Here is a 23,737-nt window from a genome sequence, read left to right on the forward strand (position 1 = left end):
ACAAGACAAATTAAAACACAAAATGGGCTTTGTTTTCAATGTTCCTGGAATGGAAATTGATCCTCCCTGCTTCTATTGCCATGTAAGCTGAAAATAATTGCATAATAACTGTAATAACTGAATAATAGATTAGAAATAAATTTTTTACATTAGTAAAACATTGTACTGATAAGCCTCATACTTCAGTAACTGAGTGATGTATGGAATCTGCAATGGAAGGAGCACAAGCTTGAAAAAGCTTGAAAAATCTCCGCAAAAACTATTCAAAGGCTGTGTATTCACCTAAATCTAAAATGTTACTCTTGCAGATGAAGTCTTCAGGGAATCCAAATGCCACTGCAGCGTTAACATCTGATCTGACTGTTCAAAGTTTAGCTTGTTGTTAAATACTAAAATATTTCAAGGACGAGTGCAAACCAACCTTTTTATTAGGACGTTGTCTGTACTGCGTTGTCCCTGAGGGCACACTGTTGAGACTGTCCAAATACTCCTCACCACTGTCACTGCAGAGAAAAGTGAGAAGGGTTATTACAGGCCAGAAGTTGAACCCACATCCCTGGTTCTGAAAGTACCACTGCTGGACAAAAATCCAATTTACCTTTTATGGTTGATTTAGTTGACATCAAGAAAAAATATGTGCATTTCGCCCCCCCACCCTCCACCCCACCCCTCTTTCCAACAGAAAATCAATGTCCCATCCAATTTCTGAGCTGGAAGTGTAAATGTGGGTGTAAATTAAGTGAAAAGCTGCAGTGTCTGGTGCTGATGGTGAATGCATCAACATGTATGAGAGCGGCTGTGGCCTTCATTAGCCCTCTGTGTGTGACAGACGTGTGTGAGAGGCACGGCTGAGCAGAGCCAAGCAAAGTTGCATCTGATGGACACACGGTAAGGGCTTCCTCAGACACACAGAGAAACACAGACACACAGACACACACACACACACAGGTTTATTGACAGTGACCTTTGACGTGAAGGTGGAAGCCAGTGACATTTACGCTGGTGGGTTTATTAAGGTGGGGCCTGGGAGAAGGAGCGAAGGCAAAGACCACAGAGAGAGGATCTAACTGGAACATGACGGGGCTGGGGGCTAGTTAGGGTTAAACCCAGTCTGGAGGGGGCACAAGGACTTGCTGAGGATCACTAATCACCACCACTAAGGCCCTGGTTACATGCAGTTAATGAAAAATGCACCTGCGCCACACTGGTGAGACAGCTAAACTTAGACTTAAATTTATCCTTATGAATACAATTCTGTCATCTCAATATTCATTTTATACATTTTCTATCTACACCTCAGTCAAATTGAAACATTAATGAAAGGTGCTTCCATATAGAACACATGGGGTCAGTGAATGGTGTGAAGAATTGAGTGAATCTTTTGCTGTGGCCTTCATAGTTACCAGATCTCTTCCTAGCTGAAATACTAGCAGATTTTGGAGCACTCTCCACCATCATCATCAAAACACAACTAGCAGTTACTCAAAACCACTGAGAGCTGAAGAGGCAGAACAGCTGAAGGACAGAAGAAGGAAAACATGGAAATATTTTCATTAGAAAATATGATCCAATTTCACCAGAATCAGTGAATAAAGTTATAAAGTTGTGTTTTTGTAAACAATCAGGGAGGCCTTCCACTCTGGCGGTGTCTATTGGTTTTTTAACCTAATCTTTGTCTCATTTATGGTCTGACACAGTTAATTCATCAAATTCAGGTCAAAAACATTTGGTCTTTGTGAATGAAAATTGTGTATGTTTATTTTGCATATAAAACAGCAAAGTGAGATCATATTAAATTCTAAAAGTGTGAAATTATGCGCTTATAGCTGATTCAGATCACCCAAGATGCTAAATGCCAGATGTAAAAAGTCTTTATGAAAAGTCAAAAAGCTGTTAATGTAGTGTGTCTCTGAAGTGATTAAGAGCTTACAAAATAAATAAACAGAATCATAAACACACGCTACATTTTCCTGCGGAACGGAACAATTCAGTATGATTCAGGGCGATACCCTCCATGCCCCCCTGCTCTTACTCTGTCCCGCTTTCTTTTAAAACTGCTGATGTGCTAAAAACGGTTAGCTGCCTCCAGCAGCTCAAAACTTGAGAGAGGGAGCCAGAGGCAGCGATAAAAAGGAGGGGAAAAAAACAAAGACTTGTCAGTAGCCTTAACGAGTCTGACATCTTTATTGGGCACTGTTTAGGCCAAATCTCCTTAGGCAGAACTACTGTATTTCCAGGAGTGCCTACCAGACATATTGCTGAAGAAGACCACTGTGAGATAAGAGGCACAGAAGGCTTTACAGTAACAAATCAGTTGACAGTTGCTTAAATAAGACAACATCTCGGTTTAGACCCCTTCTTTTTTCGCAAATCCACTCAGATCCTCCTCTCAGGTAAAGCGTATATTAGACTGCTGCTTATTAGCCACATGGAGAGGCATTATGAAAGCAGGGCATAGCTGCACCCAGTCCCTGTTAAATGGCCTCATGTGGATAGAGATGGGATGGATTACAGCCTGATGAATTAGCTGGTGAAGAGATGGTGAGCTAGTAGGTCTAAGCAAAAGAGAGTGGATAGAGAGAGAGGCATGCAGGGAGAGAAAGTGAGGGGAAATAAATACCAGTGATAGGTCTGAGTGTTTGAAATCAAATCATTCCGACCATCACTCAACCAACATCGGCTCAGTGGCTTTTTTGCATAAAACATACATGAAATAATTACTGTCGATGGTTCTTAATTTAGAGGGTGTTAAACAGCTTGTAGACATCTGGTACTGAGCCGAGTAGGGTCATTCAAAATTTATCTAACTAAATTAAGGCGAGGAGAGGAAAGAGGAGGGTGGGTAAGATGGAAAGGAAGAGTGTGTCTGTCTCTGTGTGTTGGTAGGGAGTTAAGGGGTGGCTTTATGAAATAAGAGTAGCACACACACATTTGTGAATTGACATACCACAAGATAACCGACATGACTACACACAGGGTGGGGTTAGCTTCCATGCATGTACGGCTGTGTGTGGCGGGGGGGGCGGAGGGGGGCTTGCAGGGGGATCCTTAGCGCTGTCAAGGGGGGGTTAGTGAATATGCAAAGGACCAGTAAATTAAATCAAACTGCCAAACTGTCAATTTCGGGGTAGCGTGACTAGTGCATGAAAATGGCATCACTGGAAGGTATCAAGGCTTTGGCGGACCCGTATCCCTTGGCTTTTCTGGCATCTGTTCAACTTTGTGTGGAGAGGTGGCTAATTTTGCATGCAAATTTCAGTCAATAAGCTCCAAGCAAGGCGTCCCAGGATATTTCAAAGGATCTGACAGTAGTTTCCCCCTCCTCTCTCCTTCTCTCTATCATTCTTGCTCGCATTCTTCTTCTGGCTCTTGAATACCAACTAGACAGACGATGAAATTCAATCACCCATTTGCTTATGTTTTGCATATGCACAATGTCCCCTCGATGCTGTGTGACCCCCCCACACACACACACAATTCAGCCAGCCCACCCGCTCCTCTCCAACCACCTAAAAATAATGAGGAAGGCAGTGAGAATAAGTGCATCTGTGTGTGCGTGTGTATCATTACCTATCTAGGCTCATGTCCTCCCACTCGTCCTTAGTGGGACTGGGGCTGCGGCCTTGCCAGATGATGGCTTGATTGGGGCTGACTCTTCGGTGGTTGCGCTGGCTTTGAGAACCTCTGAGTCTCGCTGTTTTGAATTTGACCTTGCTGTTAATATTTCGAGCAACCCCACCTGCCCTCGCAGGTCCTACTGCACGGTTCTTATAGAAGTCCCTGGCTGCTCTGAGGATCCCTTGCTCCTGTCTCAGCTTCAGCAACTGATGGTGAAGCTTGGTAACCTCTTTCTGAGAGGCAGCCAGCTGGGCTTCTATAGCCATGATCTTGCTGCGATGCTGCTCCTCCTGGGCCAGGGCCTGGGCCTGGGTTGCCTCTGCATGGAGAGTTTCCTGGCTTCGCAGATGATCCAAAGAGGCTTTGAGTCTGCAACAGTTGTTAGCCAAGTCTTCCTTGGCCTGAAGTAGCTGCTCTTTCTCGTCCCTCAGCCTCACTGTCTCCTCCTCCAGGGACCTCATCCTCCACTCCAGCTGTTCAATCTGAAGGAATCAGTGATATGGAGCCTCAGTGGGATAACTTTTTTCCCTTGTATATCTGTTGTTTTTACTGTAAAAAACTTCTGAGTGGTAGCATGCAGACTGTGGTTTCCCTCTCCAGACCTTTTCTCACAGGTGTGTATACCAATGGATAAATACTATGCGATACTATACTATACTACTACTACTACTACTATACTGACCAACGAGGGGAGCAGCACCCCACTACCCACCCTGGCAAAGCTGGGTAGTGGGATGCTGGCACCCCCTTACCATGATCAACCCTAACTAGACAGCAACCAGGGGCACTTAGACTATTTGTTAGATCTTTGGTGGAGACTGTTAAAGAGAACAGTGGATGCCTGCTGGGTTTGTGCCTCCAGGCAATTTTCCCCTTTTATTTGGTTCTCACTCTGCCCGCCGGTGAAGCCTGGTACCTTTCAAACAAAATTAGATGGTTATCCCCACTCTTGATGATTCACTGCCATGAAGGCAGAAGGGGTGGCAACATGCAAACTAATGCAAGAAGGGTTTTTAACAGCATGTGTGCAGAAACATTTACAACCTGCTGACAGATCTGATATAAAATTTATGTTTCTGGGTGAACTACAATTATAACAGTTGTTCTTTTGATAATTTGTAGGATCTTTTTTTAACTGTGATTAAAAACAATCTCCTGCCTAACTGACATTCAACTTGGAAATGACAACATGACCAGTTCTGTAAAGAGTGAGAACACTTCTGAATTAAAAAACAAATTGGCATTATGCGCCGTTATGGCTTTGTCGGGTTCCTTTAATTGGCAGTGACAAAGAACACTTAGTGATGGTATAGTACCGTACCTTTTTAAATGACTGTTCCATTCGTTCTGAAGAAACAGAAAGCTTTTTCGGAGTGCTGCTTTTGACCTGCCGCTCCTTTACCACTTTACAAAGCAATTCTGCAAACGGGAACAAAGCTCATTATTGTGACATGATGTGTCAAACCCAGGGTGCTCAATCAAAAGAATAATAATAAAGAGGGTACATTAAATCAATTAGCATTACCAAGGTCTAATCTCCTTCTTAAGGTCCAGTTGATTTTTTTTTTCTTTTGTCAGTCAAATCAGAAGGAACGCATAATCACTAATGCTGTTTTCATAGGGATGTGAAAATTTCCCTGCCATTTTCTCCTCACACTCATCTTTTCCTAAAATCTTATAAAATAGCCTTTTTTCCTCTCGATTAACAGAAAAGTGTTTTATTCAGCAGTCCATGCGGAAATAGGAAAACAGTGTTCAAAAGCGCACACTGGTACATACTATGGTGCAACCTCTCTCCGGGGACCTTAAACAAACGATGAGAAGTGCTTGAATCCCTTGTGAACACACAGCCCCAGGCTGCACTGCTTTGTAGTCCACTATGTTTCCCCAATGGACAACTAATCTCTGCAGACTAACATGCTGCTTTATTCTGAGAACTTCAATAGTGGCCTTGGCAAACATATGATTTAGACTTTATGATAACAACAAAATGCATGCAGGAGTCAAAGTGCTTGGGGAATTGATGCACACATATTCATGTGCGCATACACAATCTAACAAGCCTCAGTGTCACTGTTGGGCATACTATAGACCAGAAGAAGCAGTAATATCTTCTCTGCTCACTAAGACTCAAAGGGCAACACAAAACAATATAAAACTTTCTGCCTTCCTTTCTCTCCTGTTAAACATTCATGACAGGACAACCAAAATAATTTGTTCAATGAGGATTGAAACATTAAATATTAAGGACCTTGACTTTTCAGGTCAGTTGATCTTTTGGAGAATGAATTGGAAAAAGAGGCCATAGAAGGAGAGAGTAAGAGGAGAGAGAGTTATGTTGTGAGGAGCTGCTGCTCTCTTGCTTTGCATTTGACACATTGCCCAGGGAAGTTTGTTACTTTGAATTAGCCTGCTCTTTTGTCTTTCCAGCATGTCACATTCAATCAGACAGAGCACCAAATAGGACAGGAGGGCTGCCGGGTTCGCTGGATACATAACCAGGTTGGGAGACAATTATCCTGCTCCAGTGCTGGTGGCTTGGGAGTTTGCACCTCAGCACTACCTTGATAAGAAGACATGGTGGCTCCCTAGTCACCCACTGTTGGAGGAGGCCCTGGCACCATGGCATATATTAACGTCCCTCGCACGTCTCCTCATGGGCTGCCGCACAAAGGCCTTGATCCTTTTATCTGCTGCCTTTCGTTAGTGTGATCCTTGGCATGAGTGCTTCAACCCTCCACCTCTTTGACTTTGTCACAGAGGGTCTTCAGGAGCACAATTTTGTAGGCATTTTGTAGGTAGTTTCTTAATTTTCTTGAGTTTACTTTGACTTGACTCTAAAACCTATTAGTTTTGGTCCAAATATAAACATCGACATATTGCCAAAACCATTCATGTCATTCATCTAAGTACTAGATAGTACTATCATACTGCATACATACACAGGAAACAACAAAACAGCAGCACTGGAATCAGGCATTTTGTGAGGCTAACCACACACAGCACAGCCTGACCCTTAAAAGTGTGTGTGTTCTTTAACCCAATACAAACAGGAAAATTTAAATATGACATAAGACAAAAAGTTGACATTCAGGCTCTTGTGTAACATTTATATGGAATGATTATTTGTCTGACAAGATGTAAAAGTTGGTATGTCCTGTCGACTGAGATTATTTCCCAGTATTCCTGACTAGGCTGTCAATAGGACAGGATCCCCTATTTTAATTAGTGACATTCTTTAAATCACATACTTGCATCTCCAACCGACACCATCATTGGTTGTGAAGAAAATTAAAGTGATGTGGAAAAGATTTGTTATTGAACTAGTTAATTAAGGCCAGCGGTTGCGGTGGTCAGCGTCTGACAAAAGGTTGCAGATTGGATTAAAAGTGATGTGCATTTTAACAGTGGGAATGATGTATGCAGACAAGATGAACACCACTTGGATCTCCCAATCAATTTGCAAGGAGTTGATCAAGTCTTAATTGAGTTGTCTTATTAATTCCACTGGGAGTCGTCTCATTAATTCTGCTCACTAAAGCACATGGCTCAGAGGTAAGAGGATAGCTTAAAGTTGCTGTCATGTTAAAACATGCATACTTTTCCGTTACAGGTGATACTGCTTTTCACCTCGTATTTTTGAAACAGTAAAATCTGTGCAAAAAATAAATTCAATTTGAGCAAAACTACATTCCAGACCAAATAGAAAAAAGACTGAAAAAAAAGTGATATTAAAGAATAATTTTCACATGGTTATTTTTAACTCCCCATAAAACTTGCCCAATATAAAGAGAAAAAAAAGGGTTCACCCTGGTGTTCATTAGCAAGACACAGGTGGAGCTCCTTCACTGTGGCCCGGTCCATGGCAGTCTGGACTCGCAGCACGTCCAGCTCCTCCTCCAGGCCCGCTCTGCAGTCACACAAATGACACACTTTTCCTTTCACAGTTCTTATGTCAAATCTATCCTTCTTCAAATAAAAATGGAATAACAAAAAGAAATTTTAAACCTCTACCAACACAAGCATTGTACAGTATAATGAGTATCTTTTAAATCTCCAGAAATATCTCTCTGGATTTTGACATGGACTCTATTATTAAAGATATTATTATTAATCTTATGTATTGGCTTTCCCTTACCACCAGAAAAGATGACATGGTGGAGAAATCAACTAATTAAAATGGTTTTTAATTCATCTGAAAATCAACATGACAAGCAACATGAAACGCCAAAGTAGGAAGTACAGTGTGCATCTGTGTGTGTGTGTGTGTGTGTGTGTGTGTGTGTAACAGACAAACAGACTGAAAAGTGTGCACAATTACCTCTCTGCAATTAGCTTGATTCCTGCTAAAGGCTAATTATGTGGAGCCATGCTCGAGACTTTGCACTTTCAAGTTATTATTAGGACCCCAACTGAAGTCTATTGAGGATACACACAAGCCCACTGAGAGAACCACACCTGAAACACACACCTAATTTCCCTCCCCTCTGCTCCACAGAGTCAGGGAGAAACACTAGAAACAAGCTCCTGCTACTGTAGTGGCATTCTTCCCTGAGTTAACCTCATTACAACAGTGGGTCTTGCTTCCGACTGACTTCTTAAGGCATGCAGCGAATGCAGTGTGCCTGATAAACTCGGAAGCGTTTGAGGAGTAACAGGGCTTTTGTGGCTATGGTGAACTATGATGAGCACAATGGCAATTAACTCCAACTAGACACCTGTTTCAACCAATCTAATTTTGCTAGATCAACCAAGAGATTTTCCATGCATATGCCAAGAAAATGACTTGGGAAAAGTTATCGTCATAGCACAAGGACGGAAAGTAATTAGCTTTTTAGCCCACACGGTCCAGTAGAGGTCTGATCTAATGGCTGACCGCAGCTTAAATAAGTACACAAATGACTCTTCCTGAGGGGGATGGTGAGAAAGCAGATGGATATGTGTCGCTCCTCTATAGATTTTCCTCCATAAATGAACTCAAGTCGATGAGGCACCGGCACTGCCTTATGTGTCCTGGCTGTTAATGGGACAAATGAGCTGAATTATGCAGTATGTGGAGGGAGCCTGTTCCATCTCATGTTTCTCTTTTATGCCTTTTCGGATGCTGATGGTATTGACGCTAAACCAAAGTTCATATGCAAAACATTCAATTTTGTTGAAGGATAAGCATACTTTCTTGGATGGAGAAGGGATTAGATTGCAGATGGAGTTCACTGGCCAGAGGCCTCCAGTTTCACATCATAGCATTGTAGAAGGAAGACTACTGCAACCTTATTCAGGTCACACTCAGTCACTGGGATGTTGCAAGAGCAATAATATAAATTTGGTGACCTATCTATTACCAGAGTTAATTTGGTAAAAGAAAAAGTAAAGGAATACATTTAAACCTCTGTGTTTGAGAGTCCATTTGCATTTTAGAATCTGATGAATTCTCATTTGAATTGACTGTTATGGCATTTTGTTATATTTGCTTTAGTTACATGATGTAAATTATAATATTACAGACTTGTTTTGTATCAAAATATCACAGTTACAGGATCTGCAAACACTTTTGCTTGATTTAGACGATGATGGAATATTCTTTCAAAACGAAAAAAAAAAAAATTCAAAAAAATATGTTTTAGACTGAATGACTTTTAGACTGACTGCCCACTACTGATCATTAAATATTTGTCTACAATACATGAAAACAATTATTGTCAGCACTGTGCAGATTTCCTATTTGAATTATTGTAAGGAGTAGTATTACTGGGAGTAATAAAAGAAGTAGTAGGAGCAGTTACAGTGAGCTGTTAGGTGAAGAGCTGCAGGCAAGGGGCTGCTCCACCTCCAAGCTCTCACAAAGATAACCAAAGCCTACATTCAGTATGAAGTGAAACTTAACAAAACTACAGAAACAAAAAGGATTACTATCATTATTAACAATTTAGGTCTGGCTCACATCTTGGAAACTCCTCTAAATGTCGAAATTGTGTAAAATTGGTGGCATACTGTAATATTATTGATTTGTCAAGGTTAAAAACAGGGAAAAATGGTGAGGCATGTGCACTTCTAAAATAGTGAGCCTGGAACTGTTACGTCTAGATCTGTCAGAGCTCACCGCCTGTGCAGGTCCACCCAAAAGAAATTTCAAACTTTGTTCCTACATTAGACGGTATCCACCTTACATGAACTGAAGCGATATTAAGTGCAAGCTATCATGGAAGAGAAATGGTTCTCTAAAGCTGTAGCTCCTATAGATTATTTCAAGTATTTTTTTTAAATCAGGCTGATAATTCAAATGAAGCTAGCCAGACAATTTTCAATTCCCTCTCAACTTGCCCACTTCACCTAAGGTAGAATACCACTCAGCAGGCATAAAAGCAAAAGAAGTTTCTTGGCTGAGACCAAACTAAAGGCAACAGACAGGTGTTATGTTGGTAATGATGTGGTCTGAAATGTAAGTCTGAGTCTCACGTCGCTCTTTTGGCCCTATTTTTGAAAACATTTTCTCTCTCGTGCAGCACTAGAACTTCAGCCCTAAGCCATCCACTCCATGTCATTTGATCTGGTCTCCACCTGAGTTGCACATAACACAGCTTAGAGCACAAACTGCCAGCTTCCATCCACATGGGTGTACAACACAACATCATCTGCCGCCATTGTGCTTTCACATGCTAGCCTCCTCTTGGTTTCTTCCTCAGCACATAAAAATACACAGGAAGAGCAGGGAGCAGGGTGGGAGAGTGAAAACACCTCTGGCATTTTTATCACTGGGGAAAGAATCTTGATTTTTGGGGATGGGGGGGGGGATTCCCCTATGGTTAAACTCAAGCTAGAGGGGTGTTCATTCATGTGGGGAGTTTGGGTTGATAAGCCACTGCTGTCAGCAGAAATGGTGACTGGTAGAGTTTACATGGCTCAGTGCTGTAGTTTACCTGCTGGCGATGCAGCAGGAGCAGCAACAGTAAGTCTTTAAGAGTTGGGATCTCCAGCCACAGGCCATTGATATGAGAGGTAAATGGGGATTCATGTGGTAACCACTGGTGGAAACAACCCAGAATGCCCACAGTATTCCCTATTTAATATGCTTGTTGATGCTGCAAGGAATCCTAATATGAAATAAAACAATATCATAATGTTGTGTTTACTAAACAAGAGGAAGAGAAAGACGCTTGTATTGGTAAATAACACTTCCACAGTCAGTGAGTATTTGTATATGAGAGGCACACTAAATTCTCTACTGTCTGAGTTAATAAAATTTCTGAGGTTTGGTTCTTTGAAATAGCTGCGTTCTTTACAAACTCATTTTATCTTGTTATGAGACTACTGTAGCTTAGACTTAATGGCGCACCAAAGCTTGCATCCTAATTATTAAGTAAGTGTAAACCAAGTAATTTTTTTACACAATAATTAATTTACCAAATAATTAATGACGGAAAAACCTTAGTGGTCTGATTTAAAAACATGCATAAATGTTGTGCTTGTGTGTGTGTGTGTGTGTGTGTGTTTGTGTGAGCAAATGTGTCCCTCCTCCAACTAAGCCTTGGTCCGGGGGGCAAAAGACTCTCATTACTTCTAATACCTTTTAGCAAATCAAGATGAAACGAAAAGAAATAGAGGAATACGAGGACCATCAGGGTAAACTTTATTAAACTTAATTAGAGTCAACGTCGCTTACTGGGGAGGTTTACGTCCATAATGGTCACTCTCTACAGAGGAGTTTTCACTGCTGCTGCTGCAGAGCAAATGATCTCAAAGGCTTTTTCCCCCAGTAATCGCTAGCTAATTTATGCTTTGATGTCATCTGTGTGTAGCATTTTTAAGTCTGAGGGTGCACTGCATGTGTTTATTCTGTTTATGAGGCCTAAATAATCCCTGCCTCTTTTTAGCAACAGACCTTTAACAACAATTAGCAAGCATGGACATGGAGTGCTGCAGACAGATGCATAATGAGGCAGACTGAATGATTGCTCTGCAAATCTTCAAGCCCACCCTGTCCAGAATTGCTTGCCAGACATCTACAACAGCCAGAAGGAAATCTCAATCAAAAATCATCCTTGTTGTCGACTAGTTTGTCTGAGTCTTTTGCATGAATCTAAGGGTTCTCTAAACTAGTTAAATGTTGAAATATGATTGTCATGTCATATTCTGTCCATGCATAGTCACATGCATACATAAAGGAGAGGATCAATAGCATCAATACCTGATATACTGAAGAATAATTCTATTTCTAATCCATGTGAAGTTTGCCACAGATAAATTGCGTAATCGTCTTTCTTGTCTTACCTTTTTTATAGCTACTTTCTTACTCACAGGTCCCGGCTATTTTCCTCCAACCAGCTGCCATATTTTTAGTGGCAGCTGAACTGAACACACACATGCAACATGTACTGAAACACAGAGGAGCACTGGGCTGCCATGTCAGGTGCATAATTGGGGATTTAGGTGCCTTGCTCAAGGGCGCGTCAGCTATTGCTAATGGGGGGGGGGGGGGGGGGGTGGGTTGATTAATCACTCCACCACACCTGAATTTTTCTCCTGCCAGTCCGGGGGGAATCGGTCACAAGCAGCGTCTCCAAACTCAAGGCCACGGCAGTCAGATGAGGAGGTAGTGTACAGAAAAGTCCTCATTTCAGCTTCAAAACTCAACTGCTCTTCGTCCATGATATAGAGCTTACACCACAAGAGACAGGAATAAACAAAAACAGGCCGTGCTGCACCAAGCCACTTCAGCTCGGTTAGGACTCTCCAATAGAACACAATGCGGCTGGACAGATTCTGACACTTGCTTGTGTCCTATTCAGTTGGGATGTGAAATTTGCCATGGACAACTGCAAGTGCTGTCCAAACAGAGAGTGGATGCACAAGTGCTAAAGCACACAAAATGTAAAACCTGACCCCCATTGGGACACATCAGCACCACAACTGTTGGAACCTTCAGGACATCAGTGTCCACAGCCGAGCCAGTGGTATACAAGCTTTTTATTATCACGTGCAACGCATAAATGTTGTGTAGGGTGACATAAAAAGCATAAGCAATTCGTTGCTTACAAACAGACCAGTTTCACCTTCTTGCTCAACCTTTAATTCGAGCACAGAGATTGGGGTGAGGGGTGGGGGCTTCATAACCTTCTTTTAACACTGTGGGGACCCACTGTGCGGGAGTTATCCCAGCAATATTAATTCTGGGAAATGGTCATTTGTGTCTCAAGACAGTGTTTTACAAGTGCTGTTTGTGATGGAGCATCTGTGCACAATATCATGACAATGAGGAAGAGAGAATGAGAGACAAATGGAGAGTTTTAGCAGAGACTCTCCTCTAAAGCCCGCCACTAGGCATTTAAAGCTTTATAACGGGCCGTTATTTGGCCCTAAATTTTTCAGCTGCTGGGAGTTAATTAGCCATTAGTGGATAATTTCTACACTTACCTAGCATAACCTTCATTGTAATACGGTCAACAGAACAACACACTGAAACTACTTGCCCCAAGAGTTTCCTGGCAGTTATACTTGCACAAACTCTTGTTGTAACACAACGAAGCACACACTTTCGCTTTCTCTGTTGCCTCTCGACAGAAATTTGCATGGCAGGGAAGTAAATCTGTTTGGTTAAGCTGGCTTCGTTCATAGTCCCAACAACCTTATCTGATCAGTGCTGCTCCGTCTCACAACAGGTATGGAAGAAAGTGAGGAGCTGAATAGAGATGGGCAGTGTGCTTCCCTTTAACACACTGAGCTATGCGTGTGCAGACTTGGCTAACAATGTCTGTACTTTTAAAGGTACCAACAATTACGTCAGTACTACGTACAGATTCACATTAAATGGACCAGTCCCAAATTTCAGTCCCTTAAGAGTGCACCTGGGTGACAGAATTGTACAGAGAGAAAGAGAGAAAACAGAGGACAATGACTGACCGAAAGTGGTTTTAAGTATGGACACGCAATACAGACAACACTCGCTGCAGTATTTGCTATGCAAAATGAAAAGTTAGCCAGGGCAAAACGTCTAACCTGGTCAAAGACAAAATATGTCTAAATGCTGAAGAGTGCATCATGTTTCAAGGCCTGAAAGCCAAGACACAGCACAAGACACAGCAACTGTAGATAACATTAGCATGCCTGCAACCTGTGCTATAGTTACTGTGCCTTCTGTGGACGACAAAACTTTCATTGACATCATCAGGTAATTAATTAGCTTGTTGGATAAGCTGTTTTGGGAAAGAACTGGGCTTTTTTCACTTGTCTTGACTGAGGTTAACTGAGCGTTATACAAATTCCTCACTAACATGTTATTTAATTCACTAAAACCATAACAGTGTGAGATTTTTTAAGCATCTCTGTAACTTTAGTATAAAACCACGACTGTGTGAACTGCATACTCTTTACAGGTAAACAGTACAATATGTGAGAACTGCAATAATGAACAACAGCAAACTGAACTAAAATTTGATTTTTTGTTGTTAAAGAAAGAGTAAAGTATGGAAAAAAAGGTAATGGTGGTACTAGTAGTGAATTCCATGTACAGGTTAAAATGAGGACATTACCCAAGATGTGCAGATGTGTGCCCTGGAAATGAAGGTTTTTCTCAAGCGCAAGTTTAAAGACCCCAGCCAAGTTTACTTTGCACCAGCTACCCAGGGTAAGGAGGGGCCCTGGGGACAGGAATGGAGGAGATGAGGTGGGGCTGGTCAGGGGCACATGAAGGGGATCAACACTAACCCCAGAGGACAGGTCAGTTACACAGCTAGGAAGGAGGGCTAGTTCCTCTCAAGCCCTCGTGGTTTTCTCAGGTCAGTTCCAAGGACCCTGCATGTTCATTGTAGCGGGTTAGCTCCCCCCCCCCACCCAACCCCGAGACCATCCAGTGGTCTGCTCTGCTCAGCTCCAGTCGTGGCTGGGCAGGCAGGCGGATGGACATCCCTTAACAGGCAGCATTGGCGGCACAAGGGCTGCTAGCCTGTAATTAGCTCGGACAGCTCAGGCTTGGAGAAAGGCAGCCGGGCTATATCATAATGAGCTCAGCTGGGATTAGGAGGACAGGGCAGGGAGGGTGAGCAGAGGGGAAAGTGGTAGAGGGGGTGGGGGGGGCAAGTACCAGAATTCTGGCCTCAGCCTACTGCAGCATCACAGAGGGCCAGAGGGAGGCAACTGGGAAGACGAGTAAGAAGAGGGGAAGAGGAGGGTACAGAGGTATAGGATAGAGGAAGGAAGAGGTGAGGAGAGGTGAAGGCTAGGGAAGACAGGAGAGAGGACTGTGGCTTTAGGCCAAGCTTTGTGTGCTTTGTGTAGCATCATACAGGGTCAGTGTTACAGTTACACAGGCTTCTCAAGATCAGACAAGACAATGGCTCTGCTACACCCAGAGACAGACTAAAAGACAAAGAAAGGGGGAAAGAAAGGCAGACAAAAAAAAAGAAAAAAACAGTAGGAAAAGTAACAGAAAGAAATTAAATGAAGTACCTCACACAGAAAAGTCACACTGTGATTTAAAAAAAAGTCACCAAATGCTGTATCAACATTTGACACTACCACAGTATACTATGTATGTAAGTACGTAAAGTACCTTATTGACACTAACACTAGCAACGGAACAACTGTTTGGCATAAGTGTTCCATTAAAAATGCAATTATTTCACAAAGACACAGCCGGGGATTCCAATAATGTGATTTTACTTCCTGCACTTTTATGTGTGAATTTTTGGGCAGCCAATTTTACAAATGAGCCCAGAGTCTAATGATCTTGCTTTGGCCCCCGCTGGCTGGTAATGATGTGGAGGGCTAGGTGGATGCTGTGAAGTTGGGAAGGGCACACTCAAATTTTAACACCCACAAACAAGAAGGGACAGTGGGAGGGAGCGTCGGTATGTGTGTACACAGCAAGCTTCAAAAAATGTGTGTGCATACACTCACATGTCCAGGTATGTCCTGGTATTAACTATGTTTCAGACAACTCTGACAGAAGATGACTTACTTTTCAATCAAGAGCTTCCTGGTGAGGTTTTTCAAGTAGGCCAGCTCATTCCACACTGCATCACTGTTCTCTTGTCTTAGCTGCCATGGTTCTGCACGCTGCATCCTTCCACCTGGCCTAGACACACACACACACAATAAATATATATACATAAATATAAAGGCAAAAGCCCAAATATAACGGCAAGCAAAAGCATACATAGCCTCACTTATGGCACAAGCACAGAAAGCAAACATGCTAACAAGGGAAAATGTCTGGTACTATACATTAAGTTGCTGCCTCTGGCCAATTCACATGAGGTAACAAGGTCCTTTAGTCTCACTGTGTTTTTGTTATTCAGCCATCTTTAGCAGTATTCAAATGAGCAGCCTTGACTTTGACATTTCAGTGGCAAATCATGAACACACGTATGCATGTTTGTTAGAGCCCAGGGCACTGCCCATGTGGCAGGGCGGTGGACCATTCCCTGTGTGCCATGCAAATGTAAATAATGGCAAAAGCATACTCACAAACGAGGTCATTCAAATGTCTACACCTCACTTATGAATACTTAATGACACTTTGTGCTCAGTGGCTGCCTCCTCCATTGAACTTCCTCTTCAAAACACACACACACACACAGAGTCCCTGATGCTCCCAACTGCATCCCTGCAAACACCCAGCTCATCAATTAGTCTTTTAGCCCAACACATTCGATTCCAATTAGTCTTTAATTTTCAAACTAAAATGGCTTTTAGTGAGAAATCCAGATTACAAAAGCAGCAGTTGAGAAGAGAATATAATTTTGTCACACACATGTACACTGACACACATAGTACAGTCTCTAATTTCTACTCAATCAATGAGGCAGAGGTGTGAAAATAGTCTGTGAGGGTCACTGCTATGGCTCCTTTTCCCGTGGTCATTATTGGCTATGTAGACATAGCCACGCTACACTAATACTAGTTAAACCTCGGTGTCTGGGAGTTGAAAGGTAGTGAGGAACAGCAAATGTTTTCATTTAATACTGCTAATGCCCCTGTGAGCAATTTGGAGCCCTTGAACCTATTCATAGTGCATGTGTGTGAGTGTATATGTGTGCTATCTGTGAGCATGGGTTAGTTTCCCAGAGTGCAAAGCTACTTAACGGATAATCTTACTGTATATTCACAGAGACTGATATACTTTTAGTCAATCTACTGCAAGCACACAGCCTAAACTATCTTCACACTGCCTGGAGCTGTAAAAGTACATGATATTTCACCCACAGCTCTCTTTGAATTGGTTCTGTGTGATTTTTAGGAATGTAGCGTATCAGCTGCAGTCCTTATGAAAGGTGTATGAAGCCTTATTAAGTCATGGTAAAGCTTTATACATTTTAATTTGTTTACGGTAGGCCTAAAAGCTGTTGAACATGGAGCCATGAGAGAGCTATCTTCTTCAGGCCTCAGTGCTTCCTCCCTATGGAATCCTAGTTTCCATTATTAAGCAGGAGGAAATAGAGAGAACTTTTCCATGCCGCTGCGGCTAATTGCTCTGATTCAGGGGGAATCTGTTTATGGGCGCAACTTTGATCAGAGTACGGATGCTTTAATAACCTTTAATTTTATTTGCTCACCCCATCATCCCCAGTCTGATTAAAAAACTTTTTCCCTTCTCTAATATAAATAAGAAGTTGTCTTTTTTCTCCCTCTCCTTCATGCCATTTTGGGAAAATATGGTGGTAATGGTGAATGGCAGGGTGGTTTCACTGGGACTGGCCAACTGCTCACCGCCTGCATGCTGATAAGCCAATGGACCCTTCGTCTGCCTTGTGATTGGCTGGCTAGTTCTACTCCGGGGCAGGACTGGCTATCACTGGTGACGTCACACAACAGCTTGCTGTACAGAAGCCAATTGTCTAATTCAATACATTACTCTGGTGATGAGAGGTAAAGACTGATATGAAAGAAATCTGGAAGGTATAGAATCATTTTGAGTGCTAATGCTAATAATGCTAATTTTATTTGACACATTCTGTGCATATAAACTGAACTATCTGTAAGTACAGGCTTACGTGTGCGGCAGGTGAGACATATCAAAGTCTTGTCTTTTGGTCCTGCAAACAAAAGGGGAACAACCCCCCCCCCCGCCCCGCATCCTTCCAAAAAGGCAGCAACACAGCATGGAAGCTACAGGGAAATCCTTAACAAGCTCGAAATGCAATGAGACTAGACGCCTATCCCCACTGACTTGTTAGGGCCCTGATTTCCAAGCACTAATGGGAGTATTTAAGTCATTTTCTATTGTCTCTCATTCAAGCTGGCATTACCCCAGTGGGTTTTAGAGCTATTTAAGGATGGGGCTCAATGCCAAATAAATGCCAGGATCATAACATTGAGTGACTGGCTGGTGCCATGGAGGGCTCTGACTGAAAAGGGCAAAGCTGCCTATTGCATCAATTTTATGTCAAATCAATCATGAAATACAGATACACTGACACTGATACTACAAACTTATTATTATGACTTCTAGGCCTTCCCAGCTCTTTTCATTTAAGCACAGCCCAGCTTATCTTATTATATAAACATATGTGTTTTCTTCTCACAAAATCAAGGTCTTCATGCAGTCTTTGACAGAAGTGCATTATTTCAACAGGCGGCAACATTTTTTGATAACCTGCTAAAATGTATAACAGTGGGACAACTGGTGTTGACTCTGAGTTTTTTCTCTCTATATCTCTTTGTCTTTGTTCCCACTGTCTCAGACACATGCTATTGAGCTGCGCTGAGCTGACATGAGCCGAGTGGAGCCTAGTGCTGAACACTTCTCTCTCTCTCACTCCACTTTCACACAGGCTCACATTGCACTGCTGTTTTCTTTAATTAACCCAGAGAGAAAACAGCTGAGGGGGTCAACACACTGCTCCCGCGCGGCCACCAAACATATGCACCTTTACTTGCGTTTTAAAATGGACTTCCTGATGCTGTTGGAGAAAAGAAACAGAGACAGACAAAGTGGGAAAAGACTGGGGGAGACAACGGAGAGAACAGCACCCTTACACTACTGACATTTTCCAGCACATTTTCCGTTTTGTGTAAAAATCCTGTGGTTTTTGGTGAAGATAACAGGTTGAAACAGGAAATGGCCCTCCTCGCCTCCTCCTCCCTCCACAGGCCCTCTCAAACACCTTGCACCCCCCAGGACCAGACACCTCCAGCCTCTGGTTCTCACATCCTAATGAACGCTGAGGGAGAAGAGACGCAGAAGCTCGCACACACACAAAACGGCCCAAATTGACTGGGCTTAAAACCTCTGAGCTTTTCAAAGGCAAAGGAAAGAATTTCTCCCACTTTCCCAAATCCAGCACTCAGGTCTTGTCAGACAACATGTGGAGAGCAATGAGACCGTAAGACTATTTGTGAGTGGTTTCAGAGGGTTGTAGCATTTCACAAGGGCTTTTAACATAAGGCAAGGTGAGTTATGTGCTTTGAAACATATCTTACCGACTGCTGCTGGGAGGAACTAAAAGTTATCCAAGTTACTTTGTGTATGCACAGACCCACACCCAGACACAGTGTTTTATGAATCCAATCCTGTGTATTGTGTGAGTGCACCATATTATTCATGCTACTGTGTACTCACAAGCCATTTGATTTCTCCATCTCTTTCAGCTGTTCTCTGACTGTCTTGTAGTTGGTCTGAATCAGGCACAGGCGCTCTCGGCGTTTATCATGAGCTCTTCTCAGCTCCTCATTCTCCTCCATCTGTAAGGCACAGTGACAATTTATCTCCCCAAAGTTGTACATGTCAAATGAAATGTAACTAAACTGAAAAAGGACTCATATTTATGTACACTGACACAACAGTGTGGCAGGGAAGTTGAGAGAAGCCCCTTACTGTCTGTATTTAAACTGGTCTACAGCTGAAACCCTTTGTCTGACTGAAATCAGCAGGTTTCTTTTCTCTTCTTAGGGTTTCTTCTCTTTTCTCTCTTCAACATCTGCCCCAAAAAGTGGTCTTACTGGACAGAATTTACATGATGAATCAATGGGGCCACCAAATAGACATACACACGCTTTAACTAGCAAAGTCAGTGGAGTTACCAACTGATGGCCAGCACGAGCTGTGTTTTTTTTTTTTTGTTTTTTGTTTTTTTTGGGTGGGGGGGATTGTTGCTGATACTGTTGTTGACAGCTATTAAAACACAGCAAGACTGGGCTCCAGTTTTAAAGAAGGAGTAACAGAAGACAATATATAGATTTTTCTTGTCAGGGGCACAGCTCCTCCCCATCACACTGACCTTAACAGCGAGGGCAATGGGGAAAACATTTTCAACAGGCAGGACAAACAGAGGTGGAAAGAGAGTAAAGGAAAAGAGAGAGGCAGATGATGAAAATAGACGAAAGAGAAAGAGAGACAACAGAGAAATTAGAAAGTGAAGAAAGAGAGAGAGCAAAGCAAAAGAGAAAATGAAAGGAAGAGTGCAGGACAGGTTTCTGCTTGAGTGGCCATGGCTAGGGAGAGTTGTCGAGCGCTTTCTGAAGGGAAGGAGCTTGTTTACTGCTGATATGACACGGCTGCCCTGCAGAGAGGGAAATGCGAGCCCTCAGCCCTGTTATTATTAACAAGGACAAAGAGAACAGAGAGAGCACACAAACATGCACCAAACACACAACGGGCGTGCGGTGCATGTGTACACACACACACACACAGCACATTCACACTTCCAATGTGACAAGTATGGATTTTCCCTAGTGCGGATTATTCACAGAGGACATCTGCAAGACATCCTCGGCCCCTTCAAGCTGCCCCCAACCTCTCAAAAACAAGGCTCTAATGAAAGGGGCCAGACCAGGGCAGTGTTAACTGGTGGAACTAGGAGCTGGGGGAGGACACAGAAGAGCTGAGGCTGACTGATGGAGGAGAGGGGGGCAGGATGGAGTAAGTGGCAGGGCATTAGCCACATCATGGCTTCCCAGGCTCCTTATAGAGCTTCCCCTGGGCAGCCCAGCTCTGGTCATCAGGCCACAGACCCTTGCCCACCGATCAATACACCCCCTTGCTCAGCCAGCATACACATCTGTGGATGTTCTCAAGCTGAAAAATAATTACACAGCAACAGCTACTGTTTACTTGAAAGTGTGCGGAAGGGAAAAAAAGAGGCCATCATTATGAGAATTGTTTGTTTGTCTGCTGCTGTTAGCTGCTAAGGTCAACATGTCAATGGTACAGCCTGGCGTACCCAATTTGAAAGGCATTCTGCTGGAAAGAATTGGATAGGATCAACTGGACAACAACGACTGAACACAGTGAAGTACTGTACTGTAAGATGCTGGAGGTGAGGTCTCAACTGAAACTGACGGAGGGCATGTTGCCCAATGCCGAATCCAAGCACCAAATCATGCCCTGAACTAATGCTGTCGTAAATGTGGTCACGAATTTGAGTTGCCAGTCATAGTCTTTCTGCGCATACCTTTGGTAAAAGCCCCTCAATTGGCAGACACATAAATGGCACCATTAACTTAGACAGTCATGCATGGCGTCTAAATCTATGTTGAGCATTATGGTTTGACTAGGTGTCTGCCAGTGATGTAATTCAAACACTTCAGATCTGACAAGAAAATGACGGCTAATGTGTTCCTGGGATTGTGTTGAAGGGGAGATGACCTCTGCATAATCACTCATTCACTGGTCAGCCTGAAAGATGGAAAGGATATGGAAAGGCAATGAGTAGGACAGCTTTACCGGAAAGTCACAAAAAAAACAATCTGTTTGGGAGAGCGAAAAACATGTTTTTTGCTTGCCGTACAGTTGAGAGAGAAACTAAAAGACATGACAATGGAGAATAGAGGGAGAAAGACGTCATAGAACATGTGAAGGTTAAAAGACCAATAAAGGTGATTCGTTTAAAGGAAAAACCCTGCTGCATCCACTTTTACCAGGGCAGCTTGTCTCCTGCCGCTTCACTGCCTACGCACGCTCTGTTTGTATGCGCACACATACATGTGTTTGTGTGTGTGTGTGTGTGTGTGTGTAAAAGACACTGTAAAAGAAGGTCATGCAGGAGGCAGTTGCAGCACTAGTACAATTGAACCCTTTGGAGGCTGTGACTTACAGTGCTGCAGACCTTTCTACAACCCAGCAGCTGATAGTAGCAATCATATGTGAAACAGTGGCCGGAACAACAAGCAGCCCTATTAGTTCAGTCTAATGCCCCACACTATCAGCTGGACATCACCATCACCATCCCATTGAATGTGCCCTATTCAGCAAACAGTACCTTTAAGTACTCACTGGAAGTCAACAGCTACTCCCATGTAGGGAAAACACTGACACAGGAGATACGACAGAAAAGGCAAAGGGGCTGACACTGGCTGCAGGAAATAAAAAACATACAGCAAGACATAAAGATGAGTTGGGGATAAGTAGATTAATGTAGATGAGAGAAAATGAGAGCTAATTATGTGTATTCATCTATGCTAGCTGGTTACCTTCAATTGCAACAGCTCCTCAAGGTCTTGAATCCTCTGTTCTGCTCTTCTTCCCCTCCCACTACCCACTTCCACACTGCTGGCTGGGGACAGAGACCTGGACCGCTGCACAGGTGCACCCTGGGAAAGGTAAGCAAAGCAGCACTGGGGTGAGAACTTCACTTCACAGGCCCAAACCCATGCAACAATTAACATCTGTAGCAACACTGAGAGAATGCAAATAATGGAATTATCCATGTTCAGTCCATTCCCCTCTCACCTTGAGTAAAACATGCATATTGTCTCCTTCAATACACACTTAGGAACACACAAACGAACGTGCTACCAAAGGAATAAGGCAAGCTGGAGGAGCAGTCTGCAGAAGCTGAAGGGAGGTGTGTGTGTGTGTGCATGTTTGGAAGCCAGAGATGCAAGCTGAGAGCGGCAAAGGTTTCTCTCTGCGACTGGCTAATGAGTATGTTCATTTCCATTTACATTGTTTCTTTGACAATAATGATGTCCCATTAGGGGAGACTAAAGGGGCTATAGATTCCAGAATGTGCTGGGCTTCATTACAAGAGGTGGGCAGGGAGGCCGCTCTAATTGCTCTACTAGGGGCCTCCAGGTTACACTTGATAGGACAACTGGAAGAGCTGCCGATTAGGGGAGGGGTGTATTTGGTAGCTAGCCTCTTCTGTAGAAAAAATTAAGAGGTGGAGAAGAGCTGGGGCCGCACTGTAGAAAAGCAGTGGGAACAATATGCTAGTGGAATATGAATATGAGAGGATATGAGCCCCCCTGCGGTGCCAGGCAGGGCTGACCAGATGGCAGACTAAAATATGCAATGCGACTAAAAGTACAACAGTACTTGGGCTTATGTGAATGAGGAGTACAAGAGGAGGTGGTGGGAGAGGTTTATAACGGGATGGTGGATCAATAAAGACCCTCTCCTGAAAAAATAAAAAGTGTTCTCACGGCTGTTACAAGCGTTGCTTTCCATTAAAGTTAGAAAAATTGAGATTTCAGCCCTGGTGATTTAGCAACACCTGTAGGTACCGGTAGAAACAGCACTGCGTTTTAACAATACAGTCTCAGTGTTCCATTTAAAATGATACATGTGTCAACAACTGGAGGCAGTAAACATGTCTCGAGAGCCTACTCGGAAGAGCTAGAGCAACTCATATTCCATATTTCCTTTAAAAAAAAACAAAAAAAAACAAACAAACCCAAAAAACAAAAAAACGCAGTTGATGAAAAGCAAATAAAAGCCAGCTCCCAAATACAGGCCAGTGAGTGGGGGATAAGGGCAGGTGAGCTTTTGGTGCCTGTCAGTCAGTGTGCATAGCAAGTAAGAGTGCATTTTTATTGTTTTAATTGAATAAAATAAACAAGATAATCATACTATTTCCAATGTCTACACAATGGCGCAATGGTTAGCACTGTTACCTGAGGTATTTATTTTTTTCGAACAGTGCAGCAAAACAAATTAACTGTTGTTGTTTAGAACAAAAGAGTCTACTGCACTACTTCTGCGTATAATTTTCTGAGAATACCTCAAACTTGGGTACGCAGTTTGAATTGTGCACAGGAGAGTGAACTCTGCCAGCAACAATAAAAACTAGGTAATCAATGCTCGTGAACTAAATGCATTTTGATACTATAAAAATATTATAACAATAATAAATAAGCAATCATGTCACCTGTCTATTGCCAACATGTTTATTCTAATTTTATC

General features: G+C 42.8%; 1 protein-coding gene across 1 annotated transcript in view; it reads right to left on the minus strand.

The window, feature by feature from the left end:
- The window catches only part of cntln (centlein, centrosomal protein), an 80,979-nt gene that overhangs the window by 30,748 nt on the left and 26,494 nt on the right, over positions 1-23,737 (minus strand). Inside the window, exons 11-17 of the mRNA XM_046416515.1 lie at positions 22,024-22,143; positions 19,175-19,296; positions 15,572-15,688; positions 7,428-7,528; positions 4,940-5,037; positions 3,571-4,100; positions 422-503 (exon numbers count right to left, since the gene is read on the minus strand). Coding sequence (XP_046272471.1) covers positions 422-503; positions 3,571-4,100; positions 4,940-5,037; positions 7,428-7,528; positions 15,572-15,688; positions 19,175-19,296; positions 22,024-22,143 — 1,170 coding nt within the window. The remainder of the gene's footprint in view (positions 1-421; positions 504-3,570; positions 4,101-4,939; positions 5,038-7,427; positions 7,529-15,571; positions 15,689-19,174; positions 19,297-22,023; positions 22,144-23,737) is intronic.

This window comes from Scatophagus argus, chromosome 2, assembly GCF_020382885.2.
Source record: "Scatophagus argus isolate fScaArg1 chromosome 2, fScaArg1.pri, whole genome shotgun sequence".
NCBI lineage: Eukaryota > Metazoa > Chordata > Actinopteri > Scatophagidae > Scatophagus > Scatophagus argus.